We start from the raw sequence: 23,442 nt of genomic DNA, 5'->3' as shown, positions 1-23,442 counted from the left end.
GGTCGGTTTGACGATTTGAAAGCCCGAACTCTAGCTTTCCCATTAAGATTTCGTAAGAAGAGATGGACGATTGCATTCATGTGTGGTGGCCAGATGAGGGAAAACGCTTCAAACGGGTGTATGCTCCACTCCCCCCGGGACTAGGCAAGAAACAAAAACGACAAGCCGAGCAGTAGAGTGTTAGTTTAAGCTTTTTCCGCTATTTTATTGAACGTCGCCGTACATAAGAATATTGAATGGCTTGAAATTAATTGTTATGATTATGTCATTATGAGTCGAGTGAATCGCAATCGCGATTTTGCGCGCCTACACCTTCCTTTTTCCATCCGGGGATATACATATGCTCGTTTAAGGATGCGTAAAAAACGTGTGTGTGTGTGTGTGTGTGTGTGAGTCTGTGTTCCGCTATGTGCGGTTAAAGTAATGTTGAAATCTGATTATTCGGTTTGCTTCCTCTGTTGGTTTTCGTTTTTTCCTTTTTTACTTTGTGCTCTACTCTAGTATACCAGCTTGTAAAGATGATGAATACGGCTCGCGTGTGCAAAAGTAAGTGTCAATACGTTCTTACAGAATTATAAAAAAACATAAACCGCTGCCCTAAGAAAAAAACATGCCTAGTTGAAAGCACCGGCTAACGGAGCGGGGAGGGAGTGGGGGTGAAAGAAACGGTGGCAATGTTGCAAATAGAAATTAAATTAAAACAATATAACCCACCCAACCGCGCTGTAGTGGTTGTGCTGGCTCGTTAAAAAACAAAACTAACCGTCCCTAATACCTAGTGAGATTTGCACGATACTGTTTGTGTTTGTTTGTGTGAGCGAAAAAGAGAGAGAGAGAAAGGGTGTTTGTTAACTTAAAATGCACTTGTGCAAGCGGCAAAAGGTGTGAAACACCGTTTGGCCCGCTGCGCCGGAAGTTATTACCCTTATTACAATACTAAACATCGGTTCGTTCGGTTTTGCTGTCCACCCTTTTCGTCTACGGAATGCAGTTGTGTTGGCAATGAGGACTATACGGGTTGTTTTGATACTGGTTGTTTCAGTAGTTAAGAAGATGCTGACATTGTGGACGTATTGTAAAATGTACAATTATGAATTATTCGTAACAAGTAGTTCCTATCGGTTTAAAAACAAATCCAAAGCTTTAAAATCACAATCATTAAGTGACTCTCGTTTCGAAAAGAAATAATACACATATTCAGGCGTTGCAACATAAATAAAAATAATGCAAAAAAATCATCATGAAAACAATAATAAATAGTACACAACTTACGCGCTAATCTGCTTATACTGCTCTTTGTTCCCTTACCAACGAAACGTAACTAAACCCTTAAGCGTGATACTGTTGCAGTGTTTTCCAGTGTGCCTTCTCGACCGCACCCTCCGCTGCCTCCCGCTCGTAGCTCACTTTGGACAGCGCCGCGGCACCGCGCTCCCCATCGTCCGCCCCGCCCGACGAGTCCACCTGATCCCGACCGGAACCCGCTTTGGACGAGTCCACCGAACCGGCCGACTCCTTCCCGCCGATGGTTGGCCCGCGCTCGATTGCGTCCCTCAGTGCCGTCGCCTCCACCGTGCTCGTCGACTTGTGTCGCCGGCCGAGCCGACAGCGACGCTGCAGGCTGCTCTGCCGCTGCCAACGGCGCACCTCCAGCAATCGCTCACCCAGCTGGCGCCATTTGTCAAAGTTGATGTGCCCATTAGCGAGACTTTTTGGGGCCGATGAAAGAGCGAGAAAAAGACAAATAAAAGGTCGGTTAAGTTGATGAGCAGCAAATGAGAAGATGAAAGACCTACATCGAGCTGCCGCTCGTTTCGTTGAGAAAGTGCAGATCCTTGAGCAGCAAGCTGAAGAACGGCAGGACCGCGACGGCCGAACCCTTCCGGGTGCTGGTCGAGCCTTGCCCGTCGTCGGACGAGCAGGACGAGTTCTGCTGCGACGATTTCGACGACGACGTCGACGACGATCTGGAGCTCGACGGGCAGCTACGCCAGGCGGCCGCCTGTAGCGTCGCCCTGTACGTGGCAAAGTTGTTGGTCGGATCGGCCTGGTGCTCGAGGATGGCAAGCTGTTGGCGTCCACCGCCGGCGGCGCTGCTGCAGCTGGACGAGCTATTGCCAATCCCGCTGGCACTGGAGATCATGCTCGAGGATGTCATACCCGAAAGCAGCGACGAAGACGATGAGGTCACCTTGGTCCACTAGGGAAAGAAAGAAAAAGCCAAGAATGCCATTAGCTACCTTCTCATGAATGGAAACATTTTGTATTTTATTTGTTTGAAATTAAATATCAAATGAAGAAAGCGTAGAATTATTGAATAAAACATTAAATGGCTTATTTGCAACCATTTACTTTTCTTTTATTAAAAATATAATTAAAATTATTTCCCGCGAGAAATGTGTAGCAATTTTTATACACGCTTTACAAAATTAAATCAAATCCCACACATTCAGCTGCAAATTGGCAACACTTATTCCACGGAAGGGAAAATATCAAACATCAATGATTAACACTAGATAAAAGGCCAACATATCAATATCATATATATATATATATATCTATACTTGACTAATCAGACCAATTTTAACGTATGCCTCCACTGTTTGGATAATGTGTATAATATCACACAAAATAAACTACAAACCAGTCGAAACAAACATCTAAAGGCGATATTAAATGTTCTTTCGTGACACCGAACTCATCTAGTTCGCAGGAGCAACACAAATAACAACTCCAATCCTCATCCAACTATAATAATAGGAATCTTATGAACTTAAACTTATCACATGACTGAAAACATAACAACACCCCCACATTCCATCTTTACATTCCCTCCTCGATCTTTAATTACCTATTTAAAATACTCGCAAACAAAAGCTAATAACATTAACTCCGATCATGATCCAAATCAGATCAGATGGATTTAAGATATATATTAAAATTCAACCTAGACATAATTAATTTTACTGTTTGTTTTTTGCTCGTGATGTGGGTTTCTTTAATTGCAAAACTTGCCCAATGAATTCCATTGAAACGCCACCAAGGTAATGTCAATTTGGAATCGTCTAGCTCGAATGTTATTAACAAATAATGAGGGAAGATGAGATCCAACCCGTTTAAATAAAAACCATATACATTTATTATGTACAAAATAAATTACACGCTAATATTCTGTTTCTACAACTACTGCTACTATTACTACTACTACTTTAACTTTGAACATACGAAGTATTTAGTTTAGAAGCTGTAAATATTTTGAACCAAGTGAAATGTTAAGTTCATTGTGATAAGACTCATTTTACATTTATTATTGCATTCTCACTTTGGCTGTATTGTTTAGCTGTTAGTTGATAATATTTAAAACCATCGAAACTAATAGTTTATTATAAGACTATTATTATTCAGTAAAACACTCTAAACAATTGCAAGAATCTCAACAATGGATAATTTCTCTATACGTTTGTAACTGGGTAAGTAAAAAATTATGTTCAATTTAATTGATTGAAAAATTTTATGATATATAATAAGTTTAAGATTATTGATTGTCAAAGCATTCTTAAACTTTGACTGTATTATGTAGTCCCTAGATTAGAACATTTAAAAGCGTTTATTCTACTAGTTTCTTATGGTTTAACACTCTACGCAAATTTGAATCACCATTGCTAGAATGTCAACTAAATATTATGTTCATTTGAGTTGATATAAAAACACAATGATTGTAAAAGATCAACGTTCTTTTACTAACGAAGATGCTGCTCGTACTCACCGTTTTCTTTAGTCGCCCAATCGGTCCGCCGGTCAGTGTTGCAATGATGGCCATGAGGCTGTTGAAGTTGCCGCGATTGAAGCACTCCCGACCGGTTTCGATCCAAAACTCGACCGCACGGGCCCGGTGGCGTTTTCTCGGCGAGCGCAGAATGTCCGTGGCGACGACGTACGTCAGCCGGTTGTACCATTGCACGTAGGCGAGCAGATTGCTGCCACCGGCTCGGCAGCACGAGCCCGACGACGAGCTGCTGCTGCTGCCACTACCGCTGCTGTAGGATGCGGGGAAAAATTCCTCCAGCCCGATGAAGGAGAAGCGTTCCGCTTCGATGGCGGTTAGCGTGTTGGCCATCAGCACCGGTGAACCGCTGGCCAGCTCCACCAGCGACGGTGCCGTTCTCCACTCATCCGCGTCGTACTTGAGGTGCTGCAGTGCATTCTTCTCCACCTCGTACTTTTCCAGCTTCGCCAGCCGGTTCGCAAGGCGCCGCAGGGCCCGGGAAAGTGTGCAGCGTTCACGCGAGGCACCCTTACGGTCGCTCTCGGACAGTGACGACGAGGAGGTTTGCTGCTCGGTGAAGCTGCGCACCAGCCGCATCATGTGCTCGTCTCGAAAATCGTACGGAAAGTCGTTCATCCAGGCCGCCAGCAGGTGCGGCATGTTAGCGATGCCTCCGTTCGCCAGCGCCGACTTCATGATCTTCTCCAAGATCTCGTCTGGGCGCATGAACTGGCGCGAAGCGAGCAGGAAGGTGAAGATGAACGATCTGTCCGGAATGTACGAAACGGTGGGCGTGAAGTGCGTCAATAATCCGTCCAGCGAACCGGAGATTAGGTTTCCCTCGGTGTAATGCAATAGGAGATCGTCTGCTTTTGCGTAGGTGGTGGATTCCTGGAATAAAACAAACAATCGGTACAGTTGTTGTTGAGTGATGTTGAATAGCGGATAGCCTGTTCGGTTAGATGGCGCAACGAAACGAGAATGTGTAAACCATACTATGTTAGTGTTTCTTGTTAGTGGATGAGAATCTGTTTCAGAGCATTACCACGGCATGATCCTTTGACTCATGTACATCTGTCTCAGTCCATTGGCCCGAGTCGACGCTACCACTCGGCCAGTAGTGCTTCTGACTGGGCAGCGCTCGATTGGCCCGGTAACCCTCCGTCATCTCGACCGTCCGGCTGCTGTACAGCTGCTTCTCCATGCGCTCCTCCGTCACCTCCCACGGATCCGCGAACGGACCGACATCCGTACCGCTCGCCACCGGCTGCACGACGCACTTTTCCGTCGTCTTGCGACAGTTCGTGACGGTGAGCGAGGTCTCCACGGCCGCCACAATCCCGGCGCAGGCATTGGTCTTGTGCAGCTTCTCTATAATACGGTTTAATACTGCGATGGACGGTATCTCGCCGGCACGCAATGCGTCCCGTATCGAGATGGCATCGTCGTCCGTTCCGTCACGGTTGGTGCTGCCGTGCTCGGAGCTTTCTGCCGGCAGCCGCACAGGTATACCGTTGATGAGCAAAATTTCCTCCTCGTGCACGGTGCGGGTTTGCGACACATCCTCGAGCACCAGCGAAGTTTTCGTCGCTCCCGTCACCGATGGCGACACGGACGATGGGCCACCATTGAGCAGTGAGCTTATTCGATCCAACATGTTCTGCCCTTGGACGCCATCGTCTTCGACTGTGTTGGACATGTTTGAAGTAAGTAGCGCATTAAAAAGTTTCCCTCATCTCCTCGAGGCCGCTGGCTACCACTGGGCGGACGATCCGGTTATTGGTCGCTGTTGCACTTGCCTGAGTGCGTCTCAGTTGTAACACATCTAGTTGTGAGCCTCAAATATGCCACCCACTAACATGTCCGCATTTTACTTGATGCTTGTACAAAACAAACTCTTCACTTTTTATGTTGCTCGAAGCTCTCTCTTTCTGCCTAAATGCTAACAATACCCACTATTTCGCACGATCGCCATGGAAAACAATCTAGCAGCCAGGGCTGCTGGAGAATACTTTGTAAACCATCAGAAGCACATTATACTCTAGCCGTTGAGCGGTGTATCTTCGTATTGAAGGTACCCATGGTTTTAAATGCGTTCACTTTTCACTATAAATTATGAAAAACGAAAATTTTAAGCCATCCCGTTGAGCAACTGTATTGGAGGGATAGCGTCATGTATTATGTTTTATTTTTTACTTTCTGATGTATTCTTGCTTTTTTTATTTGACAGCTCTGGCAAAAAGGTCCCTGGAGGGAAGGTTGGGTCAAGCAAATGTTGAGCTACTGTTGCTGTACCCTATCTGTCAAATATGATTACGAGGTTTGTAAAACACGCACAAATTATTAAACTTGCCAATATACTCCAATTGAATGCAAAGAAGTCTCTTACACCCAAATTCCAAATTTATTTGAAATGAATCGTTCCTTCTATCATATTAAACCAATAGACGGTAGACAATTTCATTTTGTATGCTCCCCGTGTAGACCAATGTATACCATTTCTACATTCGGCAATGACAGCAGTGGCAATTTGACAGACGGCAACCAACGCAAAAAGTATACAGTGTTTGAATCGCATTTTGGAAATGTTCCGTAACATCTGACTACAAAAAGATGGCCTTAGTATACAAAATGCTTTCTGATAATGCTTTCGTAAATACCTTAACACTATACTACGCAGTAGAGATTTGTCAACTTCCCTTGATTTAAACAGAAGAGCACGGTTTAGCAATGATTCAATTTACCACTGTCAACGACAACTAGGAAATATTCAAATGATTTTTAATCAGCACAAGAAAGGCACGGTTGAACTTACGTGATTAATTAGCTCCTTTTCTTTCGCAACACTTCCATTCTGAGGTAGTCTCCTTTCCAACAAAAACCTTGCCTTAATACTACCACATTGGCGTCGCATTTCTGCTTGAAGTGCAGCTTGTAAATTGTGCTCATCAGATGATTGTTTCTTTGCTTTGCAGTCTCGTTCTCCAGGAACCGTTTTACCGGTCTCCTCGGTTTGGCAATTCGTTTTTGCTGTACGTGTTGGTGGTGCGGCATCGAGCTCAATTCCCAAACGCAACGTTTCCTCCAGGCGTTGCGCTAGCAGGGATGTTCTGATGTTGCCTTTGGGTGTGCTAATCGATGCCGACGCCAAGCAAGGATTCGTGGGTGGAGGTATCGTACGAGGCTTTGTGGGAACGGGTGGTTTCTTGGGATGAACTGATGTGTTAGAGGACACATTCGCCGGCACGGTTGTGGTATTCATGGCGTTGCCAAAGAGAAGACCACCAGCAACGGAAACACTCGCTTAAAATCACTTTAAATATAATTTTTAAATTACTATGTAAGCCCTAGGTCCTGTACGGTAAAGGCGAAGCCATGACTTATTGAGTACACACATTTCACGATTGGAGTATTCTATCCTTTCTCTATCTTAGCAAAGCTGTTAGTGTAAGTAAACTACTTCATAAGATAACTTGCAATATAATCGTTCACAAGATTGTTAATGTATAATTATAAAAGTTTGTCTTCTTCTTATGTTCGTGATTGCAATATGAGTCGAAAAATTGCTATATTTTGTTCGACAAGTTACATTGAAGCCTCCAAGCTAGTGCGCAAACGCTGAAGATGCATGATGTGTAGGGGAAATGCTTCATGTCTGAAAGGCTAGCGCTTGAATAGGCAATGTTTTATCGGAAGAAACAAGATTATTATGTACGCATTTCAGTAGCGTTCTAAACATCGGATCATACATGCCTACCAGTACTATTTCACTTTTAAATTTTGTTCACTTCCACTGCGTTGCTTAGAAGTTGATATCATCGATTTTGTATGCCTTATTAGTTACATTTTAGCAATGTTATTTGTGCTATTATCGGGAATTGCTTTTATTCACTTTTCAAATAGATTTTATCTGAAAAATTACCTTTAATTTTAAATGAACTCAGTCTAAAAATGAGATAAATCGCAATTTGGCAAGAAAGCTACCAAGGTTGCTAAGTAACATTTCCCGAACAGTCAAAATATAGACTATAACAACCTTGGCCTAGAGCAGTCGTTCGTGTTGACGTCTCAGCTGATGTATACACAGCTGCGAAATACATTCGCCCAATATTTTCTTATTCTACATACATTTTAAATTAGAAATAAGACTTTAAAAAACTCATAAACTTTTCCTAGTTGTACGTTAAATAGTTTCGTTGCAATTTTCAGTGAGTGAAATCATGTAATTCTTCTATTGCATCGTATTGGCAAACATACGCATGTTGTTGTTGATATTATTTTGACCAAATAACAGGCCCCCGCACAGACACGTCATTCTTCTTTTGGAGTGACATTTCGCTGTGATGAAAATGCATAGAGGTTTCGACCAAATCAGCTAGTCCAAAAAATCAATTTACAAGAAGTGCTTGCTTTACTAGTGCAAGACTAGTTTAATTTTCGTGCAATCCCTCCAATCAACCAAATCCACGTCGCATGTCATACAAAAATATATTGATCCAATTCCTCTCGGGATAAAGGCAGCATACAGTGGCAGCATTGAAATATTGAAATATTCTTCAAACAAGATGCGGGTAAATTGGAAATATTTTACGCTCTTGTGCCTGTTCATCGCCAACGCTGCTTCTGCAGATTTGGACGCTGCACTAGATGGTAGTAAAAAGCAGGCACAAAATAAAAAAGACACTGAGAGCGAGAAGTACCAGGAACGGCCCGAGCACACCCCGACCTACCAGAGGAAGTCGGCCGAGGGGCTGATAGAAATACCGGAGAAAGACGATGTTAACTACAAGCACAGCAACTCCGACCACGATGTCGTCACGGAGAAGATTGATTTCGATACGATTAAGCTGGTACAAATAACAGATTTCAGCAAGGAAAAGGATAGCAAGAAGGTGCCGGATGTACTGTACGACATTCTCGAAAATCAAAAACGTATGATCCAGAAAATAGTGAATGAAATTGGAGAAATCGAAAGCAACCAGGAGCAGGAGCAAACCGGCGATACGGAGCTGGGCGGCAGGGGAGAGGAGGCGAGTGAGGCTTACCAAATCTACGAGCGTGCGATGGGAGTGCTGAATAAAACGAAAGTCGATCGTATTCTGGGCCACAAGCTGATGGTAGAAGCGGCCGCAAAGGGAAACTCGTTGGCCAGAAGCCACGTAGCGTGGGCGCATCTGCTCGGCAATCCGGTGCCACTGGACATTGAAGCTGCGAAGCAAACGTTTCTTGATCTGTCAGAAGAAGGGCTACCCGATGCGCAGATGGGTCTGGGATTCATGTATGCGGCCGGCATTGGCTTCAACGTAAGCCAGGCGAAAGCACTCGTCTACTACACCATGGCAGCCTCGGGCGAAAATTCATGGGCCCAGATGGCCCTCGGTTATCGGTATTGGGCCGGCGTCGGTGTACCGAACAGTTGCGAAATGGCACTCGATTACTATCGCAAGGTAGCCACGAAGGTGGCCTCGCAGGTGACCTTCTCGGGAGGATCGGCCGTACACCGGATACGGCTGCTGGACGAGGTCGATAACTCCGGCCCAAGCTCGGGCATATTGGACAACGATCTGATCGACTACTACCAGCTGCTCGCCGACAAGGGTGATGTCCAGGCGCAGGTGGGCCTGGGCCAGCTGTACTATCAGGGTGGTCGAGGTATACCACTCGATCACCAGCGGGCCCTGCAGTACTTTAGCCAGGCGGCGAACGCAGGGAACGCAGTGGCGATGGCCTTTCTCGGTAAAATCTATCTGGAGGGAAGCGACAACATAAAGGCGGATAACGAGACGGCATTTAAGTTCTTCAAAAAAGCGGCTGACCTTGGCAATCCTGTAGGCCAAAGCGGCCTGGGTATTATGTATCTGCACGGAAAGGGCGTTCGCAAGGACACTTTGAAGGCGCTCAAGTATTTCGCCAAGGCGGCCGATCAGGGCTGGGTCGATGGGCAGCTCCAGCTTGGCAATATGTACTACAGTAAGTAGCTTAACATCACACTATATATTATGCAGGTATATAATCGTGGGCCTTATGATTGTAAAACAATTAGAATATTGACACGAATCTAAAAACATTTGCAAAATAGGACATGGTTGTTTTTTTAAATTCTAAGCTTACTATCCGCATGTTGCTTGTTTCCTTGTGTACATTGAGCTCAAATTAAATGGATCCTCCTTTCTTTTTGCAGGCGGTATCGGTGTGCAACGTGATTTTAAACTTGCGATTAAATACTTTAGTCTCGCCTCCCAGTCCGGCCACGTGCTCGCGTTCTACAACCTCGGACAGATGCACGCAATCGGGCTCGGCATGATCCGGTCCTGCCCGACAGCGGTGGAGCTGTTCAAAAACGTGGCCGAGCGGGGCAAGTGGGCCGATCGGTTGATGTCGGGATACCAGGACTATCGGTCGTACCGCTTCGAGGAATCGTTCATGCAGTATGCGCTGCTTTCGGAAATGGGTTACGAGGTAGCGCAAAGCAATGCCGGATTCCTGCTCGATCGGGAAGAGGTGAATCTGTTTAAGAACCGCGGCGAAGAGTTGGTGCGCGCATTGCAGTACTGGGGCCGGGCGGCTGCACAGGGTTATTCGGCGGCGCAAGTCAAGCTGGGCGATTATCACTACTACGGCATGGGCACGTTGATCGACTATGAGATGGCGGCGTCGCACTACAGGCACGTAAACAATGTCCTAACAAGAAAAGACTTGCAGATTTTTTAATTATATGTTTATGTGATACCACAGAATGGCATCGGAGCAGCAAAACAACGCGCAGGCCATGTTTAATCTCGGCTACATGCACGAGCAAGGTTTGGGCATGAAGAAAGACATCCATCTTGCCAAGCGGTGCTACGACCTGGCGGCGGACTCGAGCGTCGACGCTAAGGTGCCGGTTACGCTAGCACTCATCAAGCTGCAGCTATTATTCAAGCTAGAATCCTTAAAAGAGGTACCAGCCAGACGCAAGTCGTTGTAACGGATTTGAGCTACAATGTTTTTTACTTTACGGTTTTTCAGACACCATTGAAAATAATTTTCAACCTAGATGAGAACATCGCATCCAATTGGGATCTGTATCTCATCACCGTCATCACGATCCTTTTCGGCGCTGCGCTGTACTTTAGAAGACCGGTCGCACCCGCCCCCCCACCTCCAGGTGGCCATCCCCGACAGCCTGAGATGAATAACGATCCGGTGATTGCAGCCGACTACCACGAAGATGCGCCGGAGGTGAATGCGGCCGAGAATCCTCATGCACGTGCCAACGCAAACGATGAGCAGAATGCGGAGCCGGCGTTAAACGGAAACGGAGACTAGGTACGCTAAGAGGACCTTCCCTGTACGGAAGACGACTGACTATCCATTGCAAAAGGCGAAATAGCCTAGTAAGTCAAAATTCATGGGCAGACACGGCCGGTGACGGTCGTTAAAGTAAAAAGTACGCGAAGGCCCGAAATAATTGTAAATAAATGTGATATTATCTTTCGTTTGGAAAAATGCTATCACAACGTCGTGTAAAATATATCCACGTTGCGCGTTTATCATAAGTGAAAAATTGTATCAACCGTGTGTGTGTGCGCGGAACGAAAGAAGATTGGCTTGGCGTTAAATAATAGCATGGAGACATTACGAATCGGCATACGATACTGGTTTTGCGACAAGGGGGGCGATCAAATGTTCTATGTTATTTATTAGTAGGGATTGAAAATGAGTTATCTTCTCTAAATAAGCGTTACAAATAAAGTAAGAGTACTTTCGTAGCTAGTAGTTCAACCCGTTTGTTGTACAATAATCGAACACCGTGTATTGAGATGAGAAGAGCGCACCGTTTATGCGAAATAGTTCAAGTTGGCTTTCTTTTTCGACTGCACCTCCATGATTGCGTCCATAAAGTCTTCATGGGTGACGGCAACGGCGGAACGGCGCAGAGCAATCATGCCCGCCTCCACGCACACTGCCTTGCACTGTGCGCCATTAAAATCGTCCGTGGATCGTGCAAGCTCCTCGAAGTTTACGTCCGGGCTGACGTTCATTTTGCGGGAATGGATTTGCATAATTCGTGCCCGAGCCTCCTCGTTCGGGTGGGGAAACTCAATCTTCCTATCCAGGCGGCCTGAGCGCAGCAACGCCGGGTCGAGAATGTCCACGCGGTTCGTCGCAGCAATCACCTTGATGTCGGCGGTCGAGCTGAAGCCATCAAGCTGATTCAGCAGCTCCAGCATCGTCCGCTGCACCTCACGATCGCCCGCCTTTTCCGAATCGAACCGCTTCGTGCCGATGGCATCGAGCTCGTCGATGAATATGATGGCGGGAGACTTTTCCTTGGCGAGCGCGAACGCATCCCGCACTAGCTTTGCACCGTCGCCGATGAACATCTGCACCAGCTGCGGACCGGCAAGCTTCAGGAACGTGGATTTCGTTTGTGCCGCACAGGCGCGAGCTAGCAGCGTTTTCCCCGTTCCGGGTGGCCCATACAATAGCACGCCTTTGGGAGGATGAATACCAAGATTTTTGAATTTTTCCTTGTGCGTCATCGGTAGGACGACTGCTTCGATCAGCTCCTGGATTTGTTTGTCCAGCCCGCCAATGTCCGAGTACTGCTCCGTTGGTCGTTCGTCCACCTCCATCGCTTTGACGCGTGCATCGTACTCTGCCGGCAGTGTCTCGAGGATCAGGTACGAGTCCTTGTTCACCCCGACGAGGTCTCCCGGCTTGAGCGTGTCCGAATCGACCAGCCCGATCACGGGTAGAAAGTACGTCTGCCGGGTGGAGGTTTTGATGACGGCGCATTTACCCTTGTGCTGCGCATCGAGTACCAGTACGGCCCCATCCTCTTCTTCCTCCTGCGGGTCCACATCCAGCAACTCGATCACGTTCGACACCAGGTAGGGCAGCGTTTTGTTGACCTTGATCTTCTCCGTGTTGTCCTTAATTTTCTCGTTCTGCGTCTGCAGCTCGTGGTTGATGCGTACGACCTCGCTCTTCATGATTTTTATCTCGTTGTCCATCAGCCGGGTCCGCGAGACGAGCTCGTCCGTAGGCATTCGTAGCACTTCTTCACCGAGTGGAGCCTCCGATTCGTCCCAAATTTCACGGTCCTCCAGCGTCCCTGCCATCGTTGCTGGACAATACACAAACGACACAAACAATCAGCGAATCAATTTTAATAAGAACCGCTCCCGGATTCTTGTTTATTCCGGCACCAAATGAGGAATGTTATTATGATTTTTGGACGCTGCCAACCAGCATAAATGCAGGTTCTGCCGTTTGACAGAGCATAAACGTTAAACCGAGACTGTTTACATGGACGCGGCTGCCCAGCATAGGCGAAGATATGCTATCGATAAACCAATAGTTAAAAACAGTGGGGCGCAGTTTTTACGTGGTGCTTCGTTACTTGTTCAGCTTAAATACCCTGGACCATTCAAAGCAAAACTTTAAACATGCATTCATCATGTTTTCACTCATACTTTTAAAAAAAAAAACATCTTAAAACTACCTCCATGGCTTAGGAACGTTAGTTTAAAATCATCCATAATTCATCTCAACCTCCAAGTGTAAACGTGTAAACCAAGTGACGTTGATTACTTCGTGCCGCATAATTTTTGGTTCGTCGTGCGTTTGGTGTTCACGTTACTCATTTTCTTCATTTAATTCCCTGCCCATAAAATGAAGCGGTAGTTGTGCAGGAGAAAATAAGAACTGCAATCTTTAGTTTATCATTTGGCATTATTTAAACGACCTACGAACGGGAAATCAGCGGTAAAGTTGCAAGAAAAAACTAAGGGTGCAGTTATAACATATCACAAGCCATCTCTCTCGCTTAAGGATGACGGTACCGTAAAGATGATACTTTCTCTAATTTTCTAAGCTGCATGGTGCCGCGTGTTATGTATTTTTGTGTGCTAGTTTTATGTTTAATGTGTTTGCAATACCGTCCAATATAATATTTTCCATTAGCTTTTGTGCCTGCGTGTGTGAATGTTTTGCTTGTAGATCGGTTAGTCAGTTTTGTCCCAATAGAATATTAACGAGATATTGTTTACGTTGCATGTTAACAAAAAGCAGCAGCAAGGCCAGGTAGGCTGTCGTTGTTAATATGTTCGAACGGTTAGCTATGTATGAATGTATAATAAATATTTCCATATTATTTCTTTCCTACAGGCAATGTTCGCGCGAATCACCTTCTATCCCTCGTTGTTCTACAATGTGGTGATGGAAAAAATAACGGCAAGAAACTGGTACGACCGTATAGATGAAAACGTGATCCTTGGCGCTTTGCCGTTCCGTTCGATGGCGCAGGAAATGGTGCAAAAGGAAAACATCAAGGCGGTGGTATCGATGAACGAAGACTACGAACTATGGGCATTTTCCAACAATAAGGCCCGATGGGCGACCTTAGGGGTCGAATTCCTGCAGCTGGCCACGACCGATATCTTCGAATCACCCTGCCAGGAAAAGCTATGGCAAGGGGTTAATTTTATGAATAGATTTCTACCTCCAACCGACAAAATAGCGCAGCTCTCAGCAACGAGCGGTCCTTCTGGTCAGCATGGCACGGTGTATGTTCACTGCAAGGCTGGCAGAACGAGAAGTGCTACTCTCGTGGGATGCTACTTGATAATGGTAACGTTAAGCTGAAATCAGTAGGGCAAACTTTACCTTAAATAAATTATTGTTACATTCTCTTTTCCGGTAGAAAAACGGTTGGAGTCCAGAGCAAGCAGTGGAACATATGCGCCAATGCCGTCCACACGTGCTATTGCGAAGCAAACAATGGGAAGCACTTAGGATATTCCATACAACGAAATGTTCTTCCTCCTAGACCGCGTGTTTCATGATACATTATTTACTTTGACGAAGTCTGGAATCTTTACGGTTGTGGTGTAACGGTATTTACATTGTCATCTTTTCGATAGTAAATTGTAAGGTGCTAGCATTGCGCTTGATGGCATCAAAATTTAATTTATTACAAGGTGTGTGCCTCGAATTCGCCGGGTATTTTTGATACATCCGCAGTTTAATGAAATTGTTTTAAATAAATATTGATTCAATAATAACTCTACCTCTGGTTGTACTCATATGGACAACATCGTGACGTCTAGAATGCCTACAAAAAGAGGCTCACGCTGATGGAATAGCGGTTGTCGGCTAACCAAATTCATATTTTTCCAGCACCTCTCACCCGTTCGATTTCTTACTCTTTCGCCTTGGTTGTCCAGATTTTCCGCACGCAGCCGGCGATTCCGATATCGTTGTAGTTAAAGTAGAAAAGGCCACCGAGGGTGGCAGCGGAAACGACGAGCAGTAGACCGTGTGCCAGCTTGGGAACCGTGGTGCCGAACAGAATTGGCCTAACGTAGTCCGTCACGATCGCTTCGAGGCCCCTAGGAAGGCAGAAAACGAACATGAATGCTGGGTTTCTCTTCGGCAGTGCTTGCTGTTGCTTACCAGTGCTGATGCATAACAATGCTCACGGCCATCAGTGTATCACCGACTTGCGAGGGGAACATGAGGCCCACTGGAACGACACCGAGCAAAGCTAGCGAAAGGGCTCGCTCCACGTTCCAGAGGGTAACATGACTTCCGCCGCTCGAATTTCGCACCGGTGACACGGCGAACTGACGCACTGCGGATGTTAATATTTGCTGTTTGTGCGACGGAGCTAGCAGTGAGCCGGAGAATAGTGCAGACTTTGTAGTTGCGTTTCCTACGACGAGCGATCTCGCGAAAACCAAGGCTAAAAATATAATTACATAATGCATGTGATTAGTTGGAAATATGATTTATCACAACCTATTTCACGGCCTACCTGGTTTGTTACACGCACGACGAAGGATGCAGTTGGCCATGGCGCTGTTCGGCAGGTGTTCGACGGTCTTAGGTAAAAAACAATGCTGCGATCTAAAGAAAAACAAATGCTCGTTAGTCGATACGACACTTTCGTTTGCTAAAACCTGGCGCGACCTATCACTGTTTTTTTACCAGACGAAAGGTTTGACGTTTCTTGCCTTGCGCGCTGCTGGGAAACTGGGTACAGTGTTTTTGTAGTTCATTCATTCTGGTGCTGTTCCATTTTTATATACTCATACATTTTCGTCTAGATTGTATTTCGAGACGTCATCGTTTTTTTTTAAATATTAGCGGAGTACAACTGAAACGAAAGAGAAATGAAAGTTAATAGGTTACGGAAATTGTACACTTCTCGCAGAAAAAATAATCTATTTGGACACTGAAACAAATAAAACACGCGTTTTACGGCAGCGAGAAGCTGCCTATATAAATCAACTTTTGAAATGCGCTGTCGGCTCCATTAAAGCCGGCTACGCCATAACCTCTCTTTCGCTATAGGGTTGCAGGATAAGGGGTTCTCCACGGTATGGTTTGGTCAACTTACCCAGAGAGTAGAATAGTTTTAATTTTTTGGAGTTTTTCCCTTCTTCTTCTTCTTTTTTTTCTTCTTCTTCTCCACAACTTGCCACTCTGCGTTGTCTTGCAGAGTTTCAGTTGGAGTCGGATTGCTGCTGGCCAGTGGCATCGGCATAGTTTCAGTGGGGTCCGGTGAGCTGTTGGCCGGCGGCGGCTGAGTTTCACGTGGATTACGAGCGCTACTGACCGGCGGTGGCATTGGCTGAGGTTGCCGCGCCATCCAATTGTACATGTCGATTTGATATTGTTTTAGCTCCTCGATCGTATATCGAATTATCGGTGGTTGTCCTTCCATCTTGCTCGCCTACTCGAATGCTACTGAATGTATCGAATTGTTGAACTGTCAACCGTCAAAAAGCGTCGCCTACTTACTCGCAGAAAAATTCGTTAATTTTCTTCGACAGATCAACATTATTTCATTTGGAGTGTCATTCATTTCTTTTGGAAATTAGAACTCCGATGAAACGGCGTCGGTAGCTTTTATCGGGGATTATAAAAACATATTTGAAATTCCTAATTACTTCGTTTAATTGTTACATACGGTGTTTGTACTCGCAAAGTTTTGTTTCATAATATATTTGTCTATGGTTCTCCGACATTGTAAGGTCAAGTTTTAGCACATGACTTGGAACAAAACAAAAAATGCTTGCAATCATCATCTTCACATTGTTTTTCGCAACACAAAATGAAATAGTTCTGCCTTGCCTCATGACAGAATCTTTCAAGAGCAGGAAATATGCAAAAGGGAACATCGAAATAGCCTATATCTATCTAAACCATATTAATATTCATTTATTTTTGTTTTGCTCGCGGAAGAATGCCCTTTTATTGTTGAAACATAAACAAACACAAACTATACCAAACTTCCATTTTTTTCCAATAAAAAAGGACATTTTTAAAAATTCAGGAGATTATACTCAATGAACAAAATAGCACAACTGAAAATACATTCATAAGTAGGAATCTAATCATATTACTAATCTTCGGTTCGTTAATTTAATCATAGGTCACTAAAGCTTATAGAAAAGGATAGGCAATCAATATCATAAGCTTAAAAATAGAATAATTTTGTTACTTTACGTTAAGTTATCGGCTCAATTGCTTTCTCTTACCTGTCCTCCGAACGAATACGCGTAACAGATACCAAACAAGTTTTGGTTGCAAAGCATTTAAAGTAAGCTAAAGTGAGGCAATGTGCCATCCTCAAGCGGAGAACTTTTATTTCTGGCAATAGAAGAAAAATAATCCAAACCTCGACAGATCGATTCTTTTCCCTTTCTTCTATTACCGAAAAAATAAAGCGAGATCAATACTCTCAGATTAATATTAAAACCCAGATTGTTTTCACCACGCGTTCAAATGGTGAGGCAAAATAGTCCAAATAGTGGAGTAGCATGCATTCCGTCAATACAGATTTAATTAGAGATGTTTATCGAGACTATTTCCTTTAGTATATACAATTACAACACAAGGTAGACTATGTCAACAAATTTTGTGAAATATGCTTTAAAACGCCAAATTAAAATTAGTTTTGTTGGAATAAATTTTGCCTATATATATTTCGATATGAAACATCGATAATTAATCATGTGTGAATTGTGGATGCAGAATACGTACAGCATTGAGTTAATTTTTCGTTAAATTACTTAATTCATTTAAAAAGGTAACTTATTACTCTTTCCTATATCACTGTTTTAATAATTGGTATTATTTAAGTTATCATTCATTTGTTTGTATCTTTTTTGTATATTCTGAACTTGTTTCAAACAAAAGTTTCAATTGAAAAACATACTATATTGCTATATTATTAAATTTTTCTCATTATTTCCATGGATAAAACGATTCGAAGTAACATTGGTTTTCAGAAAGAAATAAATTACAATAATAGTCTTCTTTATAGTTAAAAAAACATTATCTGCTTCGGTGAAACAGATAACAAAACATAAAGTTTTTATTGAAGTAGATTGTCAAACGTTCGAATTTGACTGCTTGGAACTGTTGAAATATTCGTTTGCTTTATAAAATATATGATATGCTTCTAATTTATTTTTTTCCTATTTTCACTGTGCAAACAAAACCCATTTTACTTCAGAAGGATTACTTAATTATATGTACCTACACGGCATCGGGATCGGTTTCCGACACTCGGGCGTAAGTATTATTTATCGGTACGTAACAGCTTAAAAGCATACATACGCGTATTATGAAATAAAAATAACAGTATATCCATGTCTGCCGCAGCGTAGTAAAATGTCGCTCGGTGGAGTAAAGTTAAAAAATAACAATTTAAACCGTTGTGCCCCTGGAGTGCGCACGAATGGTAGGCGTGTCCATGCTTTCCAGCGGCCGGGCAAACATTTTCCGGCCCGGCGCCTATGTATCAGGCAGCAGGGAAGCGGAAAAACGTGGCGGTTATTCTACTTTGACGCAGAATTCCGCCTCTTTGGGGCCGTGGAAGGAAGCAATGTTTTACAAATCATGGAAGAAGCAATGGGAAAACAAAACCAAAAAACCACGCGGCACAGAATGGAATGTTATACAAACTTCAGTCGCTCTATGTACCGTCACTCCACAAGGATTCGATCGTGTAACCACCGGGGTTTCTGTAGCTTTTGTCCGTTTCTGTTTTCCACTACGGGGAAAATAGATATGTAACATGCGTGCAATCGTAGCGAACCGTTGTTAAGCGTTGCAGTATTTCTAGGCAACATCTGCAATTGTAATTCACGTTCTTATTTGTGTCCTTTGAGGTTTAATGTAATTATATTTCAAGCTAGGTAATTTCTTTCTCTATGTGAAAATCTCACAAGCCATTCATTTCATTTCTTAACACTTCATAATTATGCATACATATGATAAATATGTAATTTAAACAATAATGTAGTCCGATCAAGGGATTATTTACAAGAATTTTATAATATTTAGTTTCGAAATCGACCAACGTTTTACGTACATGAAGAGTATAATGTGACGTTAGCAACTATATACCCAATACACTTTCAAATGTTTCATGTACAAATTAGTGATATGCGTTTTGTAGGTCAAAATCTTTCCTTTTCTTGCACCATTTTGTCTGTATTTTCCAGCACTCTGTAAAAGAAGCTATCATCAACGATGAATCCAACATTCTTTCGCCATCAAACGAATCGTTTGCAACTCTCCCCTTCTTGGAGCAACAACAGGAATCTTATTGCATAGGAAAAACTTGTCCAAAAAACAGTCCATGAGCCACGCAACACGCACGGCAGTTTAAGAAAATTTAAATGCCCATTTTGGCAGTAAGAATGCATCCTAACAACTCATTTGGTTGCTTGTTTTAATGCAATGCCTGGAAAGTAATTGCATAAGGTCTGATTATCCGTTTGCCCCCCAAGAGTCCCTGTTTCGTAGCAGGAGGGTTTGCAACGAATTGGAAGCTAGAAAACTATTTGCTGCGGTGAATTGCAGTTTTTATCGAAACTAAACCAACTGTGCTCTGTAATGTAATCTGTGTTTAATGAAACTCAACTGTTTACAGTTGTATCTGTGATATTAATTTAATCAAAATGCGCTCTACTTTCTACACAACCACTTACCATTTGATTAGCTTTGCAGAGATTGTTTGCGAAAAACATATTGATCAGTTACACTGTTTACAGTTTGAATTATTCGATTTGGAGCACTACTAGTAAGTATTTGAGCTAGTTTTGAATGTTGTTCCAGGAAATAGCAAAACAGAAATAACACTTTTGAGTCCACTTACGTTGAAGTTTTGCTATTCTTCTTTGTAAATGCATTATATTACAATCCTAAAAAGGTTTTCTATTTGATTTCGATTCGGCGAAGAAGCTGGATATCAGCTTTCTTCTTTGCTGGTATGAATCGTACCATTATCTTGTTGAAATGTTTTATTTTTTCCACGAAGGCTTTGATCATTCTACTAAATTCTTCCTTCATGCTATTCTTTTTTTTAATTTATCAACATTCTTTTGCGACCAACGAGCATTGAATAAAAACAAAAAATATGCCAGTATTATGAATGAATGTTAAACTCACATCGAATCTATTCACACAAGTTTAATCAACATGTTCAAACTCTTACCGATTCTCTGCCTTGTCTTGAAATCTGACATAAATTGGGTCAGTCGTACAATAATGCAACAATTTTTTCCAGGTTTGCACAACCAGTATATCAGTCATGAGTACTAGTTGATTTTTTTATAAATATTTTTGCGTTCTAAATACCTGTCGTTATCATCCATCGATAATGAAATAATGTAGGATCGTGTCGTATATAATCCGTGTGACAATTTCTTTCAAATTAGGAATAATTTTTATAAGAGTCAAAAGACATGTTTTTATTGGAAACGAAAAGCAAATCCAAAGCATAAAAACGGTAAACAAAATTGTTTAGTGAATCGATTGGAAACAGGCGCGTATTTTATAACTGTAATATATCAAGCCTAGGAGTAAAAGAATGCGTTTAAGGATGAAAAACCTAAACAGTTGCTTCTCATCAACACTTCGAAAGAAAATCGAAAAGAAATAACGATCTTCATTCGCATATCAAACAGGATTTGCCGTACATTAAAAAAAAGTTTTCCATTCAAAATTGAAACGTTTTAGATAGAAAATACGTTTTAAGACGTGTAACGTGTTTAAGCGAGCACTTTGTAAGGGACTTAATGTGGAAAGTACAGTAAATAAGTATTTTTAACATTTCATGTTGGACAAGATGGTTAAATCATCAAACATCGATCATCCGATCGATCAATCAAAAGTCATTGATTGTATTGTAAAAAGCATTAAATAACATTGAATTTGATAAACGTATGTAAATCAAACGAAAATTTAACTTTGTTAACAGTATTTTACAGGGACCCGGTTCGTTGACTATAAGCTAGATTTGGAGCCTTTGTCTTTGCTGCCCACTTTTTATGAACTGTACATTAAAACTGGACAAATACTCGCTCTACTAACTGATCTCTCGTTTGATGGTCTCTTGGAGAGATCTTTCTATGAATTTGCCACCATTTTTACTAGATTTTTGATAATCTTTATTTCTTTTTAGCCATTCGAAGAGCTTAAGACGTTGTGGATCACATGATGTTTTTAAATATTTTTTTTTAACTACTAACTGACTAGTGAGAATATAACTTGTTTACTTAAAAACATTTTGTGTGTAAAGCCGAGTTTTGTGCATCGATACAAACATGGTGGAATAGAAAATAATATCGGACGGATCATTGGATTGTGTTTTAAATACATTTTCTTACTCTGCCAAGTGGCTCCACCGAAGCTCCACAGAGTAGCAGCGTATACTGTAGCTATATCCTTACATACAGCGGACGTACATATACCTCTGGCGCACATAGCAACGCCGGCCTCCCGCCGAGCGCGCGCTCTTAACTCCACCTACCGAGAAGGTCCTTCCGCTTCTTCTTCCGCAGCCTCAAAACATATGCGCTTATGCGCGAGATACATACATTATGCTGCCCCGACGCTGCAATAAAACGTTTCGTTTGGCCATTGTTTCCTTGCCACGGCCGCGGGCGAAGGGCGGTAGCTACAGTTTTTCCTGCCCGGCTCGGCGCGAAGGAAAAGTAATGGAATAAGAATTGCCCGGAATTTGAGCGAGGCCAAGCCGGTGGTGGAAATAGAAGCGCACAGCAGCAGCAGCAGCGCCGTTTCTTTTCGCATTTGCTGGTCCCTTTGCTCGTTATCCTTTTTCTTCCCTTGCTCGTTCCAAATACACGCCAATCGACCGCAACGCCAACGGGGGTCGGCCTTCGCTGACAGCCCTTTTCAATGCTCCGGCTAAATGTTGTTTTAATTGTCCACTTTCGCTGGATAAGTGGAGTGAAAAAAAAAATACACCAGACACACACACACGTATAATGCCAATGGCCCCGGAATTCGGAAACTATAAAACATTTATTCGAGAACAAACACACACACACACTGGAGGGACACATCCTGCGTGGCATAAGTTTTTCTCGAGGAGAATGGAAGTGAAATATGTTACCGACACAATGGGCACAATGGGACAGGTAATAATAGCAGTAATTGAAGCGCCTTTGGTTGCGTTTCATCTTGTGTGCACCGTCCCTTCCCCCTTCCCTTTTTTCCCCTTGGATTTTCCACCCTGGGTTTTTTTTTCTTCATTCAAGTGGAAATCGAATAAACTGTTTGTTATTTATTTTAATGACGATTCATGTGTGGATGGGGTTTGCGTCCTTCTTCCCTGTGTTTCGTTGTTTTATTCTTTCCTCCACTCGCAAACAAAATGGTTCGATCCCAGGAAGGGCCCGTTAAAAGGTCCCGTGCGCTACGAGGACATATTTGTGAGAGGTAGCCCGGGCCACTAACCGCAGCCTGTAAAAAAACGATTAACAACACTTTGATTTTAAACGTATTTGCGCGAGCCTCCCGTACATGCTTCACTACTTACCATTGTGCGTTTTGTGCGCCGGCCTTAGATGAATTTGTTTTTCTACAGTCGAACATCAACACCTTTGTAGCGATTGTGCGGAATTGTTTTGTGTGATTGATTTCATCTAACAAAATAAAGGAAAGTTGTAGTAAACAGAGGCAGATAAAGTCTTTTAGGGGTCCCAAGGAACCACCAATAAATTTTAATTAAATTTTTAACATTACAATTTTAATTAAACCATAAATTCCATTGAAAATTTTGTTATTTGCCTTATTTCATAAAAGTTTCTTCAAGCTATAACTTTCGAGAGTTAAAATTGACAAAAAATGTATCTGTTAACTGTAGGCCTTTTCTGCACAATGTTGGAAAAGGGAAACGCTTATGAAATTTTAAACATTACTTCTATATTATATTTGTATTACGTCCATTATCCTCAAACTATTCCGAGAATTTGTTCTTCTTTATAAAAAAAAATCGAACTAATCTCTTTTATATACAATAGTGCATTTTTTTTTATTTTAACAAAACAGAAATCGATAAGAGGACTTTTGGTAATAATTTCTTCGTGAAAACTCATTTCATATAGTTTAGTTGCATGATTCTCACATTTTAACACTCATAATTTACTTTTATTCGCTAGTAAAATCAATAAGCATTTGATAAAACAGGATACTTTTTTGGCAGAATATAAAAATAATTTATTAAACGTTAAACTTTAAGAAAATTTTTACACAAAGTACAAGTAGCTGCATAGTTTGCTTACTCTACATGGAGTATCTTGGAACGATTGGAAGTCGATCACGGATTGTTTCAAGTGTCAAGCTTTTCTTTTTCAGCTTGGGCT

At 42.7% G+C, this 23,442-nt stretch overlaps 5 protein-coding genes across 7 annotated transcripts; 2 read left to right on the top strand and 3 right to left on the bottom strand.

Annotated features, from left to right (window-relative positions):
* Positions 1-173: 173 nt before the first annotated feature.
* LOC131268640 (ras-GEF domain-containing family member 1B-like) lies at positions 174-5,942 on the bottom strand. Of its 2 annotated transcripts, none has more exons than XM_058270875.1 (4): positions 4,812-5,942; positions 3,767-4,657; positions 1,797-2,200; positions 174-1,708 (listed from the first exon to the last, which is right to left on the bottom strand). In XM_058270875.1, the coding sequence occupies exons 1-4, from the start codon at positions 5,463-5,465 to the stop codon at positions 1,330-1,332; spliced, it is 2,328 nt and encodes a 775-aa protein (XP_058126858.1). In that variant the 5' UTR covers positions 5,466-5,942; the 3' UTR covers positions 174-1,329. The 2 variants fall into 2 exon arrangements, with proteins under 2 accessions (XP_058126858.1, XP_058126859.1); XM_058270876.1 differs by having other exon boundaries at positions 4,815-5,942.
* Positions 5,943-7,869: 1,927 nt separating this feature from the next.
* LOC131268639 (protein sel-1 homolog 1) lies at positions 7,870-11,524 on the top strand. The gene is made up of 4 exons (XM_058270873.1): positions 7,870-9,736; positions 9,948-10,431; positions 10,502-10,706; positions 10,775-11,524. The coding sequence occupies exons 1-4, from the start codon at positions 8,332-8,334 to the stop codon at positions 11,072-11,074; spliced, it is 2,394 nt and encodes a 797-aa protein (XP_058126856.1). The 5' UTR covers positions 7,870-8,331; the 3' UTR covers positions 11,075-11,524.
* Positions 11,511-13,033, bottom strand: LOC131268643 (26S proteasome regulatory subunit 6A-B). Its single transcript, XM_058270879.1, has one exon. It carries the CDS (start codon positions 12,871-12,873, stop codon positions 11,587-11,589), a length of 1,287 nt encoding a protein of 428 aa, XP_058126862.1. The 5' UTR covers positions 12,874-13,033; the 3' UTR covers positions 11,511-11,586.
* Positions 13,034-13,360: 327 nt separating this feature from the next.
* Positions 13,361-14,592, top strand: LOC131268650 (phosphatidylglycerophosphatase and protein-tyrosine phosphatase 1). 2 transcript variants are annotated; one of them, XM_058270886.1, is made up of 4 exons: positions 13,361-13,592; positions 13,826-13,837; positions 13,922-14,383; positions 14,457-14,592. In XM_058270886.1, the coding sequence occupies exons 1-4, from the start codon at positions 13,587-13,589 to the stop codon at positions 14,580-14,582; spliced, it is 606 nt and encodes a 201-aa protein (XP_058126869.1). In that variant the 5' UTR covers positions 13,361-13,586; the 3' UTR covers positions 14,583-14,592. The 2 variants fall into 2 exon arrangements, with proteins under 2 accessions (XP_058126869.1, XP_058126870.1); XM_058270887.1 differs by lacking the exon at positions 13,826-13,837.
* A 353-nt stretch (positions 14,593-14,945) lies between these two features.
* Positions 14,946-15,737, bottom strand: LOC131268652 (succinate dehydrogenase [ubiquinone] cytochrome b small subunit, mitochondrial-like). The gene is made up of 3 exons (XM_058270889.1): positions 15,570-15,737; positions 15,209-15,497; positions 14,946-15,144 (listed from the first exon to the last, which is right to left on the bottom strand). The coding sequence occupies exons 1-3, from the start codon at positions 15,607-15,609 to the stop codon at positions 14,955-14,957; spliced, it is 519 nt and encodes a 172-aa protein (XP_058126872.1). The 5' UTR covers positions 15,610-15,737; the 3' UTR covers positions 14,946-14,954.
* Positions 15,738-23,442: the final 7,705 nt, after the last annotated feature.

This window comes from Anopheles coustani, chromosome X, assembly GCF_943734705.1.
Source record: "Anopheles coustani chromosome X, idAnoCousDA_361_x.2, whole genome shotgun sequence".
NCBI lineage: Eukaryota > Metazoa > Arthropoda > Insecta > Diptera > Culicidae > Anopheles > Anopheles coustani.
The sequence above is the reverse complement of the archived record's forward strand: the minus strand, read 5'-3'. Positions and strand labels throughout refer to the sequence as shown.